We start from the raw sequence: 20,246 nt of genomic DNA, 5'->3' as shown, positions 1-20,246 counted from the left end.
CTATGATGCCAATAGTACATAAGAGTGTTGCAGCGTGCTTCACTCTATCTGCTGTGCCTGGAGGTGGCTCTAGTTTTATTCTTTGAGTTTGATCTGCCAACGATCCATGGAGCAAGTTGAGCGCTTGAGCGAAGCGTTCTGGCGTGCGGACGGCTGCGTAGGCGATAAGAAACCCGTGAGGACGCTCAGTGGGTTACGCGCCGAATAGCGAGAGCTACGTGCCAAGATGCAATCCGACAAGCTGGAAGCTGCTCGGCGAGAACGTCGAGTTTCAGTCGGGGAGGATGTCCCGAGTAGGAACGGTCACCACCGTTCCTACTACACGGACGACCGTTCGACCAGCGATCGACTTCTGGAGGATCAGCTGTTGGACGATGCGGTGAGCGGGCAGTCATCCATTTCGGAGGGGCGCTGACTGGCGACGCGTCGGTTAGGTGACGCGCTCGATTGCGATGGGAGCAGTGACGCGAGCGATGGGTGAGCAGTGACGCGAAGGGCAGGACGGATGTCACGAGCACCGCGTGGCTCGGGTAGCGAGCTGTGAGGTGAGCCAAAGACGAAGGGGTAAGACGAGAGCCAGGTGAGCCGGTGACGTGTTGAGGTCGGCACGTGAGCCGACAGAGAGCCGAAAGAAGAAGGGAGCACGAGCTGTCAGGTTCCGTGCGCGGTAAGGAAGTAGGGTCAGTCGTGAATCTGCACTGTAAAGAACAAGTTGATTGCTTTTGCATATTGCCTCTGTTTCTTACTATCTGTGCCACTGCCGAACCGTTCTAGCTTCCATACAACGCTTGACCGTCCCATCCAGCGCACTCGCGACAGTAGGATGGCACCTCTACTATGAGGTAGAGGCCACTGCATTGATGTTCTGGAGCAACTCCTCCGCTTTCACTATGCATTTCTGCAATACTGTTGGGGAAGAGAAAACAAATGCAAGCTATTTCACGCATGTCCGTCCTGTTTTTACGTAGTGTCCAGCCGTTCACTTCGCCTTATCATGTTTGCACTATGCACTACCGTTGGAGATGCTCTATTAATAAACTACGGTACTTTATGCGGTAGGTAAAGGCGATACGGCGGCCGAATGAGGGCCGATTCGCCTAAGCGTTTTAATGCCCCTTGAACTCTACTTCGGCTGTGTATACTATACATAATTCCAATCAGCTGTGCCAACGGGGGTTGCTTGAGTTGCTTGTTCTATTGCATATTTTATGTTGCTGGATGAAGGGGCGCAACTTTCAGTCAAACCTTTCTTCGTCGCCACGGTGGAGAAGAGGAAGGCGGTCGACGAGCCTGACAGGCCCGGCAAGAAGCGCAACGTGGGCACTACGGGTGAGCTCCCTAGTGAGTTCATATCAGCGAAGATCTCAGAGCTCATGCAGGAACTCCAACGAAGGCACGAGGCGTCTCAAGCGAAGATCAGCAGTCTCGAGGCAGATTTAATAACCTTGCGTGAAGTGAAGAACATGACTGCATCCAGCAAGTGGCGATTTCTCGTGGCCCCGATGCGGTAGTTGATCGCGCGCGTCCCACGCTTAGGGTTGAAGGTGATTTGTCCCTTCTCCGCGAGTAGGTTGACTCAAGTGCTGGTAATACGGGTGGACAGCGCGACCGAATTCTTGAGTTGCGTGATATCGCTTCCAAGCGGGCTGCTGGGAAGGCCCCGCTACGCAGATTCACAACGTACGAATTGTCTTCGAAGCACCGAAGTGATGAAGACGTGCCGGCTGCAACTTCTCGACCAATACAAGATGCCACCGATGCCGACGACGCTCCTACTGAAGCCAAGACCTCCACTATCCGCTCGCTGTCATCTGACAGCAATCACCAGGCCAGCATGACGCCGAGGCAGGTGACCACAGCTACTGAGCACCAACACACACCCAGCGGTCTGATCGACTCGAAGCGACCCGTGTGGTACCAGCTAATGGATGAACGCAGAAACAAGCTGGTTTCGGCAGGCCGCGTGGAAGTGGCGAAGGGCGACGAGGCGCAGATTGTAGACTTCCTGGACAAGGTTGAGGAGAAGAACAAGGGGGTCGCATGAAAGGGATTGGAGTTGTCGATGTCGTGGTATACCCCAGCAGTGTCGAAACAACCCCCATGAGTGGAGACAAGGAAATTGGCCCATGCGGAAAAACGAAGCAAACGGCTCTCATTGTGATTCTGCCGCCCCCTCCCCAGGAACCCGATCGAAGAAAGCGTCTCACTGTAGGCAGTGTATCATTTTCGGTCGGAGAAAACATGGTGGTGAACCCTCCTGAGTTGGTCGCGTACTCGTCAGCAAAAGTAGCAACTACCACTGCCGACACGACCACACCGTTGACTGAGCAAGTGAACATCCTCGCATATGGAAACGTGATTGATCTACCACCCAAAACTTATATTCTTGGGCAGGAGATAAGTGGTTCACGTGTTTCGTTCGGGAATGCTACCCGCCACTATGGGAAGTGTGCATGGAGAAAATCCAGAAGGAGCCGCACCTTGTGGTTCTCGGAAATCCAGGAATCGGCAAGACGTATTTTGGTTACGTTATCTTGCGTATGCTCGCACACCAAGGCGAGACGGTTGTTTACCAGTGTCGACAGGGTGAACGGATTCTCTTTTCTCCCGACGTGGTTGGGCGAGGATCAGGTACAGACTTCGATGAGTTTCTGAGAAAGCGTGCTACGTACTACCTTGTGGACGGTCTCCGTCCGGCCAGCTACGACTGTAAGACGATTTTATTGACCTCACCGCGTCGTGAAGCCTGGTATGAATTCTACAAGATCGCTTGCAGTATGGTATTCATGACAGTTTGGTCCGAGGAGGAGATTATGAAGTGTCACCCGCTGATGATTTCTCGCGTTCCTATCGACACGGTCCAGGATTGTTGTCGTCGATGGGGTGGAATCGCCCGTTACGTTTTACGCTACGCACAGGACCCAATTCAGCAGGCGCAATTGGAATGGGCTCTCGACGGTGTATTACTCGAAATCTGATCGATGCGTTCGGAAAATTTGACGCGCCTAAGTCTGAAGTTTCTCATCGGTTGCTGCACTATCGAGTTGGCGTGGGCTACACCAGCGCAGACTTCGTTTTCGCTTCGGAGTATGTTCAGGACACGGTATACAAACGACTCTATCGGCTGGATAAGCGCAAGCTGCTAAGCTTTATACAAGCAAGTGAAGGGGTGGATGGTTACGCTGTTTTGCGTGGACATTTGTTTGAAGGACACGTACATTTGGTACTGGCACGGGGTGGAAGATTCCAGATTCGGCGCTTTGTCGCAAAGAATGAAGTACACAATGCTGCTAGAAAGACGAGGGGCGGGGTTGTTCCTCACGTGGCATCGGAAACTGGCGAATGGATCGAGCTCTCTCGACGGCAAACTACAGTGTTTAAGAACAACGCTGAGCTTGCCGCTGCTGGCGACGTGTACCTGCGACCGTTATCGAAGAATTACCAATCCGTGGATGCGATACTCAAGCCGGATGTTTTGTTCCAAGTGACTGGTGCGCACAAACACCCGTGCAAGCAAGCGGGGCTGCATAATGTCCTGGAGCAACTTGGAGATCCTGTATCACCTCGCCTATATTTCGTGGTGCCACCCGACCGCTTCAAAGATTTTGAATATCAAAAGTACCACGACTCCAGGAACAAGGTGATGGAGAACCCAACTTACGCGAACGTGCAGAACATTCAGCAATTCGTGCTGCAAATTGAACTGACACCGGAAGAGTCGTGATCGTTTTGTTGGGTGCAGGTCTCCTGATTAGCTAGTGTGTCCGCCTGACATGTAATTTGATTTGTTAGCCATCTAAATACTTTTCACACACAGTCTTTCAATACCATTTTCGCGAGATGAATTTCGACCTCCATCGCTACTGAACTCACTGTTTCATCAGTTTCGCGAACGTATTCACCCTCACCACTCCACCGCTAACGTCGACTAAATAATAACTTTATCTACAGTAGTCGTATATTATGTGGTTGCTCGTTGAGGTGCATGATGAGGTCGCCCCGCGCGGAGATGACTGGCACGAGCGGGAAGTCCTTCTCAAGACGATTGATGAGATGTGGGTGTCGTTCGAGGAGGCGCTAGTGGCAGCGGCAAGGGCCAAGGACGGTGGACGGGTATTGTCACTGCTGAGGAGGTACGAGTTCCCAGTGCTGGATGCCATCGGAACTGTTGCTGGCAGCGAGCTACGAAGCATTTTCCGCAACTGCTGACCGGGGGTTCGTACCGCATAGTAGGGTGTGATCGTCTGAGCTCAAGCTGGAGTGCGTGCACTTTGCGGCGATGTCTGACGCTGCAAACAACCAGCATGAAGCGACCAAGCGGCTGTTCCATGATCTGGTTACTTCTCCAGTGCTGCTGCAGCCAGTGAAGATGACGCCGAGCGTGATGCACGAGTAGTGATACTAAAGATGGCGTTTAAGTTCGGAAACTACGACTTCGTGAGGTCGCTCACGAAGACTGTGGCGCCGTGAGTTTTTCTGGCAAGGTGCTGCCGCAGAACATCGTAGGTATTTTGTGTGAGGTGGGATGGCGCGGCGCTAAATATTGCAGCAAGAGTATAATATACTCTTGTTACATATGGGCTTCGTAGCGGTCGCGCTCATCCGAATGCCGGTGTGGGCCTACATTTGGCATGCGAGGCGCGTGTTCACAGGTCGAAGAGCTGTGCTTGGACGGAGCTTTACTGCCACTTACTGAACCGGGTACTTTTATTTCCAAAAGCGGGTATTCATTAACTTAAGGAAGTACTTCCTAAAGCTATGAATTATTACTTCTACGGAAATCGCCGTGCGAATCTGCCACTTTGTATAGAATTCGGGGTGCAAATTGACCAGCGAATTCCACGAATGCAAAAATGCCAGCTATAAAAAAATCAAATGAAACTGTCCATAATGCAAGATGTAGTGGAATTCATCGTGCAGTTTGCATGAAGCATATTGTGCCGCACATTTGGTACACAGTGTGAAAGCAGAAACACTACTACTTCGAAGTAAATGTGTATTGTGTAAGCTTACCGCTACTCACCTACGTAATGGTAGCTAATCTAGCTGGAGCTGTGCCTTGCATGCTCACGGGCGAGTGTTCTCCACGATAGTTGGTCAAGTCTACACGCTCTTCCTTTACTCGACGTCGATGAGAACGGTAAACGATTCTTTACTTGCTCAAAAAGAAGGCCAGCCGAATCGAGAGAGTTGTGCGCTCGCAGGACCTCATCACTCGTCAGAAGTGCTTCAACCAAGCGCATCAGCCGCTGAAGCTCTGCAAGCCGGATCTTTTGTAGTCTTGAAGCCATATCGTGCTTTGATAGCTGCCTTAGTGGCGGTTGCCCAGCACACCATTGCTGCCACACAACGCGAACGGTTCCTGGGGGTAGCACAAACTCTCTTGGCACTCGATGAAAGCCTCCACCCCATGTGTAAAGCTCGGTGTGCATCGTTGTCGTAGCATTCACGGCGGGCTCGCCTTCTGGATCTGGTGCGGGTAGATTTGGTCGCATCAAATTGGACCGCGCCAATACCACAGCGAAGGCTGTCTCCATCGCTTCCATGGTCATAACTGATCCGTTAATGTGCCGTTTGAGGGCTTTCTCAAAATCAACAGCCAGACCTTCTTTAATCCCATCAATTTGCTCCTTGTAGTCTGTAAGCGCCACCATTATCCCCACGTGTGGCGGAATGCCCGAAGGACTGATAGGATCGTGCTCTTGAAAGTTTCGACAAACTACACGACGCCGCAGCCACTCAACTTGCGCTTCATTACGCGTGTTGAATACCGGAGTAGCAAACAGCAAATGATTCGTAGGCAGAGACTGCTGCAAGAACGACTTGTGGAACAGCATTGACGCCAGACCAAATTGACAGATCATCTGCAGACTGGCTGGAACACCGGGAAAAATGGCTTTCATGGCGACATCAATGCGCTGCCGTAGTTCCAGTCTGTCAGCTTCTTGATCACTTTGCACATCGAAAAATGGAGGTAACGCTGCAAATTCTGGAGAATCAAATGGAAGGCCCGCAACATACCGACCGACCACCATGTCACCAGCGGCTTCAAACCGAACATACTTGCCCTGGACACCTGGAAGAGTCCAACCAGCCCGAAGGCAAATAGCCGCTGCTGACAGACCCGAAGTAGAGCAGCTACTAACATAGGTAGCAGCACCTTTACGCGCGGAGTGCGTACCAAAATCAGCAGCCGTTAATCCAAACTCAGCTAACGTTCGCTGCATCAGTTCTCCACTAAGCACAGACTTCAATACTTTGAGAAATCGACTGTACTGATTACCACCAGGGAAATGTTTTCCATCGCGAGCGAAACCAAAAACAGCGAAATACACTCCAAGTCCTAATACCGGGCAGATTTCGGGCATGGTTGGATATGCGTACACATGCCTGGGATCGCGAGGCCGACTTCCGTCTTGATCGTTTTTCATATGGGCGAAAGTAATCGTGATGGAGTCCTCGCGCCAAGAAAGGTGAGCGCGCCGTATCGATTCAGTACTTTTGGCGTGGCACATGAGATTCCAACAAACGAGCAAGAAAGTGTGGCCGAACGCATCCTGTTTTCTGGTAGATTGGAGCATTGCTTTAGCCACCGATCGATACATCGAAAACCTGAACGGCTCCTTCCCTTCCGAGATGCGCTCGTTACTGCTCTGAGCAACTCTTGTCACAGTGTGGTGCAGCCCCTTGAAAAAGCGCCTCATTTGAGGATCGAAGTCATGCGGCCGAGGACTTTCTGTCTGAGTGTAAAGGTACACTATCGCCGAGCGAACATTTCCAAAAGTCGACTTTCCGGTGACACCACGCTGCTCCATCGAGGTCAAGTAGCGCATACACTCCATAGTACTTAATACACTTAGATTGACAGGGCTTTGTAAAGGGGAAATAGAGAGCCACTGCGCGATACTCTCCCCATTAATTGCACCCAGCTCACGAAACGTACTACACCTTTTGCCGCCCATTCTTAGGTTAATCGCCGGTCAAATTTGGCGTGACCATTTTTTGGGTACACAAAAAGTATCCAAACTCAGGAGTACCACTGTATTATCTCAATCAAAGTTGGCTAATCCCCATTCGATGTAGTTAAAATTGACGAGATTTTGACGTTCAAAGGCGCTCTGCGCAAGCGCTTTCGCGCGCGCGCGAAATGGCCTACCGACGCGTGGAAGGAAGCTCGCTTCATGCTTTCATTCCTCATTCTTCCCTGAGCCCCACAGATGTCCACTCAAGCAACCTTCGTCCGCCACACCCCGGAAAAACGCCGCCGCGTCTTGGACGCCTTCCAGAGCGGCAGCGACTGGCGCACCATCGACCAGCACAATGGGTTCGCGCGCTCCACGGCCGAGACGACCACCTTCCCCGACGGGCCATGAAGATGATCGCGGAGATCAAGGCGGCCCTTGAGCTCTGGCTCAACGAGTGCTGATCGTATACGCTGGGCACGTTGCGAGCTATGGCGTACGAGGACTTCGGAGTGAGCCTCTCCGAGACGGCCATCTCTCGCCGCCTGTGGCCCCACAGCCCCACGTGCATCCCCGATTGAGAACTGTTTCAGTTCACTCAAAGCCAACATCTACAGTGTAGCAGAACCTCGTGCTGGCGAGGGACGAGATGTCCGCGCCCATGACGCAGATCGGCGGCGGTCTCCAGATCTCAAAGACGGAAGCGCCCATGCGTCTTCTTGAGTGCGTTGCTCACGTCTCGATGCCCCGCATCACTCAGTGCATGGTGCAGAAGATGGAGCTGCATGCCTCCAAGTTCGTGAACGCCGCGATCCGCATGGAAAACATGAATTATGAAGCGTCAGTACATGTATTGAAGGAACTGCCCTGTTTTGATTGGGGATTAGCCAACTTTGATTGAGATAATACAGTGGTACTCCTGAGTTTGGATACTTTTTGTGTACCCAAAAAATGGTCACGCCAAATTTGGCCGGCGATTAACCTGAGAATGGGCGGCAAAAGGTGTAGTAAACAGGACTTGCCGTTGATCCGCCTCCGTATTCTCGTAGAGCCACTCTATGAAGCGAGATAAAGCTCGTAGATAGACGTACTTGGTGTTGTCAGAGGTGATGCTTCCCAGCACTTGCTCAACGCGAGCATCGAGAGCTTCCATTTTTACTTGCCGAGTACAAGTAAGCGCCCAAGAGTGCAAGAGTCTGCGACTCTTGCCGATAGAAACTGTATCGAAATAGCATAGAAATATTTCTAGTTTTTGTTTCGTTCACTTTGCACGACGAATTCCATTTATCTATACATGTACTTAAGTATGACTCTGCAACCCAGGGGTTGTTTGCTAGCGGTTTAACTCTTAGCAACTATTGTACGACTAAAAGCTTCAAATTGTTGTTAACTCGGTTCAGGGATTGTTTGCTAGATTCGTACTATAATCCAAGGTTATCACTAAAACTACGTTGCTACTACTCTTTATTAAGTATTTTTCCAGGGTTTCACGATTTAACGAAGTGCTTATGATACGCATCCGCTGAAGCATACTTTACTGCTGGGTGGTGCTTGTCAATATCTCGTGCGTGCTAACCCATTATCTGCATGTTGCATGATGGGTTGCGCTTCGAATGTTGTAAAGCTTAGTACATGTACACAGTACATGTACATGCAACGGAGAGTGGACTAACTACCGATAAGACCAGCAAACACCGCTCCTTTTGCGAAGTGTTGACCACTGACCACATGATCACTAGTTACACGGACTAAGCTTAATAGATGTTACCAGCATTCTGGCCCATCGCAAGCCAGTAAGTGGGATCCCTAAATGTGTCGGCTCTAATGGCGTCTCCAAACTAGCTCATCGCGAACATCTGTCAGTTTATTACAGCATCGGCTGCTACACCTTGCTCAGGTTACCTACCTCCCATGCGCTAATTACTCGACTTCTAACGTACGCTATCTACATATAGTGTATCGCCATGGCAGCTAATCAAAATGTTCCTGCAGTTGTGGAAATGTTGTTTACTTTATTCTAATCTATCTCAGCTGCTGGATCAAGTGGTGCTTATCACCGCTGTGTGTAGTTTTGAGCATTTCACTACCCCAATCTCTGTGCGTGTCGAAAAAATGCCCGAGAAAAATGCAGTACAAGTAAACCAAATACCTACTTGCTTAAAAATGATTGCAAATTCAAGACATGTTACTTCTGCCCTTGTGGGTTGGATTTCACTACGCGTAACATTCGTGCGAAGTAGGTTTGCTAAACGTCTATCTTTATCAACTGCGTCTTGGTGCTTTGGACATCTGCAGTGAACTTTTCAAGTGCAAGAAGAGCATGTCGAGAAGTAACGTGAGACAGCCAGTTTTGTTGTGGTTTGCTTGCGATTGACACGCTCGATCTTCAAGAAACAGCTGGTAAAACCTGTTGATTTCTTGAAAAACCATTTACGTCTTTGGTTTTACCTTGGTTTTAACCTATACAATCTAGTTTTTATTGATCGAGTACACTTCGTTGGTAATTATCCGCGTTTCTTTTGTGTTCATGTTTCCTATGCAAGCCACATTCCCAGTTTGTTGTGGATGGATTATCGAAACGAGGAGAACATTTTTGAAAGAGCTCTGATATGCTCTCGTATTCATCGATAGCTTTATGCGGGCTAATCGCATCATTAACTCTGTTTTTTGTTGAATTATTATGTTTTAAGGTTCATCACACAGAAACGTTTTTTATTCCCATTAGTCGGTGTCTCCAATAGTTAAAGTGGATACTTCTCTCGCCGGAATTTCTACAGGACGAATGACTCAGCGGTCATTATCGTGCCGCAAAACGTTATTTTCCTTAGTGTTATCGTCGTCGCTATCAACTTTCCGTCATTGTTATTAAGGGTTTGGTGTTAAGAGCGGTAGCATTACAAGTTTTTAGAGGAAAACTTGACAAGCAATGCTGTTCTTCGTCGACATAGCGGACGTTGGACCTAAACTTCAACAACTTCCCAGTAAAACCTACACTTGATGCCTGCATCTCCCCCCACCTTTTCCCCCTCTCTTTTCATTAATTTTCGAAAAGTCACTATTGTTGCTGTTGCCCTACGACCTGTGTACTCTCCCGGAGCAGTGCTCCGGGTAGCCTATTTGAATTGCGGTGTACTACTGTAGTACTTCAGTAGTTATGCTCGGGTGCGGGAGTTGTGAAAAGTCTGACAAGTACCGACTAGAGGTGGACTCTTTCACCCGGATGCTGTAATCGGACCCCCGCTACCTCCGCTCCGTTATCTAACAACGAACATCAAGTCAAGAAGATGCCACGACCGGCTATTAAGCACATCAATCCGAAGACAGCGGGGCTGCCAGTGTGGTACCGACTTGCATGGAGAAAACTCACGGAAAGTATCGGCATCTTGTGGTGCTCGACCGGCAAGTTTTCTTTTATAAGACGGTCATGTACCAGTATGGAGAAGATGAGCGGGTTCTCTCTTTCTCCAGACTTGGTTGTGAAGGATCAGGTACAGACTTCGCGCAGTTTCTGAGAGAGACGGATACGTACTACATTGTAGATGGAGTCCGTCCAGTCAACTACGATTGCAAGACGGTCTTACTAACTTCACCACGTCGCGAGGTGTGGTATCAATTTTACAAGACCGCTTACGCCAAGGTCTGGATGTCGGTTTGATCGGAGGAGGAGATCTTCAAATGTCACGCTTTGATGTTTTATCCTGAAGTTTATGTGGACAAGGTCAAAGATCGTTTGCGTCGGTAAGATGGAATTCCGTCGTATGTGCTGAACGATGATTTAGCCGAAAGACACGAACAGCTGCTGCAGCAAGCCCCCAACAACGTTAGGCTGGATGCCATGATGTTCGCGTTTTGGAACACCGAGAGCCCATATTTGAAACCACGCTCCCATTACTGCACTTTCGAGTGAACAAGCGGCTCGTCAGAACGCACTTCGTCTTCGCGTCCCGGTATGTCCAGGAGGAGGTGCAATTCAGGACCTGCAAGGTGGCTTAGCACTGAATGTAACCCCAATTGGTACACAAACGTTTGTGCGCATCAGTCACTTAGAGCAAAATGCCAGGCTTGACTATCGCGACTACGGATTTGTAGCTCCTCACTATCAGCCGAAGGTAGACGTTGTTACCAGCAGATGCTAGCTCATCGTCGCTATCAAAGTCTACAGCTCGCCGCGTAGGGAACGTGACTGACGTGCCGTCATTTTTTGTGGGGGATATCGACTTCCATCGCTTCAGCGCCCGCCGAATCACCAACCTCCTCTTCGTCGTCATCGTCTTTGTCACTCCAATATCCGCCGTTGAGTTGCCCACTTCGATCAAAGTGAGGGGACCACCACAACGCCGCTGTGTCAGTTCTGCGATGTGAGACAACTTCTCAAAGGGGTCTTTGCGTAACTGCCCGCATAGACCTCGACGCTGATGACACCAATCCCCTTCATAAGACCGTCCGCGTTCCTCTTCTTCACCGCGTCCAGAAATTGAACACTATCCGCCCCATCGCTCGACACTTCCACGCGGTCTGCGGACCCAGCTTGGTTCGTTGTTGATCCACTAACTTGTACCATACGTGCCGCGCTGTCATTGCTCTTCGTAAATTCTGTTCAATATATGCGAAGTGCGTTAGAGCCAAACTCGATTAACTCGATATGTATTAGTGATTTTTGGTGGTAAACTATTGGACTTCAACAACGTTAACTTCTCCCCACTTTCCCAATCGGCGAGGGCTACATCATGTACGGAAGACTGTGCGACGTACCTTTTCCGGCTGCTATTCGTGCACTACCCCCATGTTCTCAAAAGTATTGATGAGTAACTGATAAACTACTGATGCCGTTCGATTTGTCCAAGTGCTGGAGATGGCGTTCACGACTGGAAACTTCGATAGCAAGCAATCGCGGAGGATGTAGCACCCTGAGTTTGGCTATGCAATGCTGGAACTCGCCGTTGGGGACACGCTGATGGTTTGTTTGGTGGAATGGAATGATGCTGGTGGCTTCCATGCTCTATCTCTAATAAAGATTTTGTCGTTCTTCTCTCTTGCTACGACTGAACCTACCATTTTGGATGCCGAAGTTCCACCAGCAGAGGCATTATGAGCTAAGACATGTTGAGGTTTTGGCTATATCTATGAGGATTGTTTGCTACTTGCGAAGGGTCTCTGGATCACAGCGAGTGTGCCAGAATCGTCTCTGCGTTTGGAGTATCATTTAAGTTTGCAAGCCTCGTGCAGAACGCCCTGAATGGTTTGCTTCATTGGTTGTGCTGTGCTCCACTTCTGCTGAGTTCGCGGTTACTATTGCACTTCGATAGGTGCATCTCAAACGAAGCATTCAACAATGCACCACCTTGCAAACCAACTTAAATCTGTTTTTTTAATTACACGCTGAAGCCTGAACAAGAAGAGCGTGGTGAGCGATACTTACATGGGGAACTACCCTGCAAGAATAATTACCACCTAGACCGAGTAATTAAGAACTGTCGATTGGGTTGGATGGCATCGAACGACATTCACGCTACATTCGTCACTTCACCCCCGTGCGGATGACATCAAACAACATTCACACAACATCATACAGCACTCGATCGAATCGGTCTGAATGACACTTACAGGTTTTGATGGATGCCTATTCGCCTCGGAGCTTCTTTTCCTTCTACTGTAGATTGATGCCAGATGCCATCAGAGGATGGGGCTCCTTCACAAACATCAGAGACTACTACGACGAACAACGTGTCGTTATCTCCACTCCGAGTGCCCTTCTTCTTGCACCGCGTCGGAGGGAGATCGTTAACACAAGCTGCTCACCTAAGCACCTAGGGAGCGTCTCGGTAAGCAGGGTCTCTTCCAGTGCGAGGCCGTTCAGTGTCGACCAGACGTTACTGGCCTGCACGCATGGCTAGGATAGGGATGGCTAGGAGGAAACGTTATAAGCATTAGTGGTCGGGTAGCCCCACTAGCTGTTTCCAGCTCGTAAAGCCCGGTTATATACAGCAGGCAGCAAGAGCCCTTCGCACACTGGCACATGCGAGCTCCACGCCACTCGGCCGAGATGCTCCAACACCACAGCCCCCGTGGTCTCTCTCCACAGTCCTGCAGCCCTACTCGAACACTGCCCTCATCTGTGCACTGGCCTACCACTGCCATACCTTCGCTATTGCCGTCGCTTTGGCCGACGCTCTTCGTCGCTGCTCCAAAGACCGGAAACCCGTGCGTTCGGCGCAACTCGTGTATATTAGTATTGACTCTCCACAATCCTGTGAAAAACCGCAACTGAGGGTCGAGTCGGCCGACCGCCGCTCGGTATCCTCCTACTCAATCCTATCCCCGCTGTATCTAATCTTACGCACGGGCGCCTGCCTACCTACTGGACCTCTCCCTCTTCGACTCCTTCTCCATGCTCGTGGCCTCACAGCCTCACGTTCCTGTCCTTGATCTCGCCTCTCCTCGCTCGTATACTTCTTCGCCCTTGTCCCGGCGTGTCGCCCACGCACTGCGATCTTCTGTCGTCGCCATCGCCAACTTCAACCTCCCACTGCTTGCTAAACGACCGCCTTCAGCCGGGGGCACTAGTCCACTGGCTTGCCCTCTTCACCACACGCCTCCTGCCGTACACCACGACCCGATCTGGCCGATGTCCACCACACTACTCGTCTGTCAAGTCGATCACCAGCGCGCGATCGTCTGGCGCTGCCTGTTCGTGGCCCTTCGTCACGTGACAGGCCATCCAACTACAAACGTATTGTGTAATATTTCAGCAAGCATTGTATTCTTTCGATCAATGCTAACCTTGGACAAAACTGGTGCCACATAACTGCATCGTATTATACTACTGTACATGCAGTACTTACTCATTCCATTAGAGGTAAAATTATCGATTCGATATGTTATGAGTCATAACTTATACCCTCCTCTTTCAGACACAGATTTTTTTAGTTTCTCAGAGAGAGAGATTGAAAATCGTGTGGTCAGCTGAGCTTGCCGTGACATAAACTGTCGACGGGGTGAATCCCCACATCAGACCGATACTGGGCTAGCCGTATTTACCGATAGGTATGGCTGCTGGATAGTCCGGGTGCTAAAGTACCAATTCGTTGGAGTGACGATACATGTATATGAACTGGCAATGCCTTTGAAAAGAAGCGATCAAACCTGGTACACTTGGTTGTACAGTGGTAGGAATTAATCCAGATGGATCAGATAAAACATTCCACTAAAACATTGCAAAAACCTACTTTAAGTCCTAGGTTGTGCGATCCAGGATGGGAAGTATAGCTCGATTTTTTTCGTTCAACATATTTTTTAATCCAAACCCAACTCTATCCGCCAGCAATGCGGTGACGTCCTATACGGTGGCGAACGAATACATTCAGCGGAGACTCAAAAAGAGCTGCACCTGGTGGTACGTCTTCTCCGGGAAAAAGGCTAAAAGCTAGCTGCACTAGCTTAGGCATTTATCTACGAAGACTTGGATGATTTAAGCTTGTCTTGTATGAGACTACATTGCGACCCGCAGAGATCCACCGAACTGGTGGTGTAGAATGATCTAGTACTTGATCCTGTTCTTGTCAAGACAAGTTCAAAGGACATTGTTACCGATATTAGTTCAGATTATCCTAATGCCACACACTTGGACGAATCGAAGCTGACAGTTTTTTGTTGTTAGATCTTCAGGCGACCCGGACAAAAATGTGTGCGGCTGCACCATGTTTTATCAAACAGAGTTTGAATGCTCCTACGTTGTTGCTGTACGCCGCGGATTCCTGTGCGAGAGGAAGTCCCGGGCGGACATCGTCAAAGCGAAGGGGTGTATCCTACTCCTACACGCGATCGAAATCTGCTAGACCTCAGTTTTGACTCATCAAACTTGAAACAAATTGCTGGCTTCATCGTGTTATCCTGCAAGTTCGGTTGAACAGTTATCCTAGCAGCGCTAAATATTCGAATGCTTTATCGCCACCTGTAAGTTTCCGAGCACAACACTGCAATCTAAGCAATACAGGATTCTGCCTGGGCATCAGCGCACATTTCAGTAGCAGGAAGGAAGGAAATTACGTTGATTAGCTCGTTGTTGATTACTGTTCTACTAACTACAAAGAACTAAAGTTAAAACTAAATCCGTGGAGTCCTCATCCGACGAGCAGGAGGTGGTAGAATCACCACGATGGGTTTGTCAAACCCATGCTAACAGTGCGCCTACGACAAAAGAGAAAGTGGTCCGGGAAGTTTTGGAGACGGCGCAACGCATGGAAATCTTGCTCTAGTGAAGCGTCTCACGGAGCTGGCAACGCTGTACAATGTTTATGCTGAATCCGTGGTTCGTTGTCGTGCGCAATTGCTGCTGGGCATGGCGACATTGTGGAGCTTCTTCTGCGTTAGTACTTCTCGGAGTTTGGGATGCTGGAGTTGTGAGGGTGACCGGCAAAAGTAGTTGTTTCGTGTACCCAGACGACGCTGGAGTGCGCAACGTAAACTTACAAGAAAATTATTGTGGGTTCTACTCAAAATTTCCGAACCGGCCGATTGCAATCGCCCGAGCCAAATCGCTCCCCAATCGCCGGATTGTCTATTGGAACTCGATTAAGTACGATTTACATATGGCATTCTTGTTTGGAGCGGTTTCGATCTGTACTTGAATTGTATTGGTCGATTTTCGAAATCGGCCCGATTTGGAAATTTTCAACGGAATTGACAATACATATCGTGGGGGGTGTTGCCATCGTTAACACACTCTTGCCATAGTGAAGATTTTAGCTGGCAGCCGGAAGGGTGCAAGTTGCCTTTTCACTTCAACAAGCCTAATATCCGCCAATCCCCTCCTTGTTTCTCCGTTCTAACCAATCAAATACCAATACTTCGTATTATAAAATAATCTAAGCATATGATTGGCTAATCCCGGATAAAAATCCTCCGAGGGGGATCGCAGCAAGAAAAAAAGATCCACAACGTAAAGAGGGAGGAAGAGCAGAGCGCACAGGACACAAGAGCGGCGACATTATGGACTCGATCTTCGGCATCGTGGGCAAGGACTTCGTGCTGCTGGCGGCCGACTGCAAGGTGGCGCGCAGCATCCTGGTCTACAAGGACGACGAGGACAAGGTGCGCCGCGTTCCACACCGTCTACAGCCCCCGCGCTCTAGCGATTAAGACAACCTCTCCACGCATTATCCAACCCTGTGTATTTATTTTATTTATAATTGCATACTATTTTACTCTGCAATATCTATTAGTCGATCAACCTGGACGAGCACAAGGTGATGGTGACGTCCGGCCCGCAGAGCGACCGCCTGGCGTTCGGCGAGTACATCCAGAAGAACATGAAGCTCTACGAGCTGCGCAACGGCGTGACGCTCAACGGCCCGGCCACGGCCAACTACGTGCGCGGCGAGCTGGCGCGCTTCCTGCGCCGCGCGCCGTACCAGGTGAACGTGCTGATCGGCGCCGTGGACGCGACCCCCGAGCAGAAGGCCGAGCCCAGCTTGCACTGGATCGACTACCTCGGCTCCATGGTCAAGGTCAACTTCGGCGCGCACGGCTACGGCGCGCACTTCTGCCTGTCCATCTTCGACCGCGAGTGGAAGCCCGACATGACGCTGGACGAGGCCAAGAGCGTGCTCAAGAAGTGCCGCGCAGAGCTCGACATGCGCTTCCTCGTGCGCAACGGCCAGTGGGCCTACACGGTGCGTCCATACAGTGCGTTGGGGCTTGAAGATTCTTAGTTACTGACCTATTGGCTGTTGTTGTTGTTATTGTTGTTGTGTGTGTGCAGTTGATTGACGCTAACGGCATCTCGCAGGTTAAGGTCGAGTAGCTGGGATGATACAGACACAAGAGAGGCAGGCAGTACGGCGTAATTGAATGCCTTTCAGCTTTCTTTCTTCGTGTACTGGTTGGCTGGTGACTGTGGGGCTGCTGGCTCTGATAACTTATCGACTCGTGGGGTGGTGGCAAACAATTTTATCTTTGTATTGGTGCTGTTTAGTTCATCATTGAGCTGCAACGTCCGAGCCTCAAGTAGCTCGGGACTTGCGCTCCCGGGCCTTCCGTTGATTGTCGCGGTACCGACGCAGCTCCTCCCTGTTGCGCAGCAAAAAATAAGATGATGAGACACGAACAGAAAGCAGGAGCTATATCGCAGGCGAGCATACCGTTTCTGCTGCCTCGCGCGATCGATGTTCGGCTCCGGGAACTGGTTGGGAGACTCCTCGCCGTCTTTGTCGTCTTGCTCGCTCTGCTCTTTTGAAGTGAGCAGGTCGTCTGCCGACGGAGGGTAATATTCACTCGCAACCTTGATCCATTGCCGCGCCTTCTCCTCGTGCTGGTCCTTGCCGAATCGGTCCTGACGCCAGCCTGCACTCTTGGGGATGCCGATATCCTCGAAGAGATCAGCACCAGCGGGAACAAACAATGGCTTAGCTGGGTCCACCTCTTTGCTTGTACCTCGAGCCATAGCACGGAAGGCAAAGCCCTTCATGACCGACCGGAACTGGTTGACGAGGTTCTTGTCCTTCATGCTCGTGAACAGCACGCTGGCGCCGTACATGTGCGAGAGATACCGTACTGCTTGGGTGACCCCTTTACGCTTGATGGAGTCCTCGTCTCGAAAGGTTTCGTACTTATTCCCCATAACCAGCACTGGCAGCGGCAATGGCGTCACCTCGTCCTTGTCTGGATGAGCAGACCCGTAACGCGCCATGGCTTCCTGCTTGAGCGCATCCACAGCGAACTTCTCCACCGGGTTCTTCTCCTTGACCTTCAAGACTTCCTGCACAACTGTGTAGAGGGTGGTTAACCACTTGACCAACGCTGGGACGACGTCTCCAGGCGCTGAAAGGTCCAGCACGATCACCAACGCGCCGTTCAGAATACGCTCCGGGCCGAGCGGTACCTTGATCATCTCGTGGACGCACTTGGTGCTGGCCAGCTCCCACATGTGCGCGACGGCTGGTCGACCGGCAGTGCGCAGCCGAACGAAGACGTAGTCCAGCGCTGTAGTCGGCTTGATCTCTTCGGCCTTGGACGAGTTCCGGAAGTTGGCTGTGAGCGAAGTCTTGCCTGATCCACGCGGTCCGACGATCAGCGTGAAGGTGTCGCGCTCCTCTGGTGCTGCAGCGACCGCGGGCTTCTCTGGTGCTGCATCAGCTTCTGCCCCGTCTCCTGCTTTCGGCGGCTTCTTGACCGGGTCCTCCACGGTGGAGATCAGCGTCCAGATATCCTTGGTGGCCATGCTTCAGCTCAGCTCTTCCGACCGAGCTCAGGCGGACGTGATAGCCGAGGGATCGCCGCCCGACCTTTCATGCGAACGGATACGTCGCCGATTCATCTTCAATTTGGGGCCTACAAAAGTTAGGGTAATCGTCCTCAAGATACTGGGGATCAGCAGACAATAGTAAGTACTCGAATTCAGTGTTCTAGGTGGCTCTGCAGCCAAGTCTGTCCAGCAGCAACACTCCACTGCTGGGCCGCAGTTAGGATAAACGCGTGTGTGCCGATCTCGGACTCAGCTGCCTTATCTAAAAGAACTTGATGTAAATAACGAGCAGCACGAAGAGCGCGACGGCGACGATGGGTCCATACTGGCGGTAGATGGCCTGCATCCGCAGCTTCTTGGCGCCCCACTTGAGGTCCTTCGACCTGTCCGCCAGGTTCGACGAGATGCGCGAGACATCTAAAAACGCAGTAGCAGCAACAGGCGATTAGCAACTAGCAACCAAATAATACCCTCCTCACGTTGATGGCCTTACGTTCGACGCGCTCGCCGCGGTTGAGCACCTCCTGGATGTTCTTGCGCATGATGTTGTGGATGTCGGCCAGGTCGTCGTTCAGGCGGTGCATGTTCTGCGACGAGTTGGGGTCCGCGTACTCCTTGCGCTTCTTCTGGATAAACTTGTCTGTGCACGCACACAGCCACACCATCATCAGACCACCTAAAGACCCCCCTCTCCTGGTTATAGCCGGCAAGAACCCACCGAACTTGATGAACGCGTACGGTCTCGCGACGGTCGTGACCACGTCGCGCCAGTTGCTGCCGCTGTCGCGCTCCAGCTCCTCCACGAAGCCGGCGTGCACCTCCTCCAGGTACAAGAAGGCCAGGCGCTTCGGGAAGCCGCGGTCCGCCAGCGTCAAGTAGCACACGCCCTCCTGGATCAAGTAGCTGCAGCACAAGCACACCCATACACAGTCAGTACCCCCACCCCACGCTCCCATCTCTCCCCAGTCGATAGCTACCACGCACTGGAAGGTGTAGGCGCCCGACTCGATGCTGCACTTGGTGGGCGAGCGCTGGTCCAGGCGCTTCATGATCTGCTTGGCCTGCTGCTTGTGCGTGTCCAGGTTCCCGTTGGCGTCGCCGATCGACTCCATGGACGCGACCTGCGGCACGAAAAACACATCAGAGAGACCGCCGCGAGCAGGCGGTTGTAGGGAGGGGGAGGCGCGTACCAGCAGCATGCCGTCCGAGACGCGCGCGACGAAGGTGATGATCGGCATGGTGGCAAGAAGCTCGGCTCGTCTTCAATTGACTGCCTCGTGGCGCGCTGCTGTATAACTGTCGGTTGGAGATGCTCTCTAACTGTGATATGGTGTACGGAACACGAATTAATGTTGATGTGGCGCACACCATGCAATACCTATTGTTGAGCATATGGATACCCCATGTATGCTGTAAGGTGGTGTAGTCGTGGCATCGCGCAGCCATCCTGGGATCCGACGCAGGCGACATACACTTGCGCTGTGTGCCAAGTTGGCGCCGCCAATCCGTTTTCCATCGGATGGTGTTTCCTCCAGGCGTTTCGTGTTTCGCAGCTCACTGCATGAAGCAATAGAAACCGACCTCGAGACGCTTGAGTGGAGGGCTGTCGAGCTGATGGATCCATGCACTCACTCGAGCACGCACGCCTCTGCGGACGGTTAGCAGCGCATAGAAAGCAGCCTGCAGTGTATGTATGCAGGACAGGCAATTTGCCTGAGGCAAAGCTGCCTCCAACCGTCCGCGAAATGCTGGTCGAGGGCCTCGCGGAGGAATTGGTACAACTGCTGTCGCCCCACAGATCAGCACAGTAGTCAGCACGGCGCCCTTTGGTAGTCGACTCGGGCGCTGCTTACTGGCAGCCGCCCGAGCAAACTTGCCCAAAGCTGCCAACATCCACGCAGCTCGGCATCTTGTCGACAGCATGGCTCGCAGCATGCGGTGCCAGCAGCAGCGTGCACTGCGTCCGCGACAAGCTAGCAGCTTGATCCGTGGAAGCAGCGATTGTGGGAGCCCAAATCTGGGAATGCATCCACTTGACCCAT

General features: G+C 51.3%; 6 protein-coding genes across 6 annotated transcripts; 2 read left to right on the top strand and 4 right to left on the bottom strand.

Moving 5' to 3' along the window:
• Positions 1-1,208: 1,208 nt before the first annotated feature.
• Positions 1,209-3,724, top strand: PHYSODRAFT_306605 (hypothetical protein; the record flags this gene model as incomplete). The annotated part of the gene is made up of 5 exons (XM_009538696.1): positions 1,209-1,454; positions 1,571-2,035; positions 2,182-2,538; positions 2,586-2,709; positions 2,766-3,724. The coding sequence occupies 5 exons, from the start codon at positions 1,209-1,211 to the stop codon at positions 3,722-3,724; spliced, it is 2,151 nt and encodes a 716-aa protein (XP_009536991.1).
• A 1,318-nt stretch (positions 3,725-5,042) lies between these two features.
• Positions 5,043-5,864, bottom strand: PHYSODRAFT_528104 (hypothetical protein; the record flags this gene model as incomplete). Its single annotated transcript, XM_009538695.1, has 3 exons — positions 5,043-5,150; positions 5,235-5,420; positions 5,598-5,864. 3 exons carry the CDS (start codon positions 5,862-5,864, stop codon positions 5,043-5,045), a joined length of 561 nt encoding a protein of 186 aa, XP_009536990.1.
• Positions 5,865-5,999: 135 nt separating this feature from the next.
• PHYSODRAFT_528059 (hypothetical protein) lies at positions 6,000-6,515 on the bottom strand (the record flags this gene model as incomplete). The annotated part of the gene is made up of 1 exon (XM_009539081.1): positions 6,000-6,515. A coding segment is annotated over one exon (516 nt), but the record flags the coding sequence as incomplete, so codon positions are not given.
• Positions 6,516-15,908: 9,393 nt separating this feature from the next.
• PHYSODRAFT_288888 (hypothetical protein) lies at positions 15,909-16,787 on the top strand. Its single transcript, XM_009538694.1, has 3 exons — positions 15,909-16,052; positions 16,184-16,633; positions 16,723-16,787. Exons 1-3 carry the CDS (start codon positions 15,951-15,953, stop codon positions 16,762-16,764), a joined length of 594 nt encoding a protein of 197 aa, XP_009536989.1. The 5' UTR covers positions 15,909-15,950; the 3' UTR covers positions 16,765-16,787.
• Positions 16,788-16,963: 176 nt separating this feature from the next.
• PHYSODRAFT_527996 (hypothetical protein) lies at positions 16,964-18,180 on the bottom strand (the record flags this gene model as incomplete). Its single annotated transcript, XM_009538693.1, has 2 exons — positions 16,964-17,030; positions 17,102-18,180. The coding sequence occupies 2 exons, from the start codon at positions 18,178-18,180 to the stop codon at positions 16,964-16,966; spliced, it is 1,146 nt and encodes a 381-aa protein (XP_009536988.1).
• Positions 18,181-18,466: 286 nt separating this feature from the next.
• Positions 18,467-19,442, bottom strand: PHYSODRAFT_529447 (hypothetical protein; the record flags this gene model as incomplete). The annotated part of the gene is made up of 5 exons (XM_009538692.1): positions 18,467-18,621; positions 18,698-18,844; positions 18,923-19,107; positions 19,189-19,325; positions 19,395-19,442. 5 exons carry the CDS (start codon positions 19,440-19,442, stop codon positions 18,467-18,469), a joined length of 672 nt encoding a protein of 223 aa, XP_009536987.1.
• Between the last annotated feature and the right edge of the window lie 804 nt (positions 19,443-20,246).

Source organism: Phytophthora sojae, assembly GCF_000149755.1.
Source record: "Phytophthora sojae unplaced genomic scaffold PHYSOscaffold_12, whole genome shotgun sequence".
NCBI lineage: Eukaryota > Oomycota > Peronosporomycetes > Peronosporales > Peronosporaceae > Phytophthora > Phytophthora sojae.
This window is presented reverse-complemented; position numbering and strand designations above follow the sequence as displayed.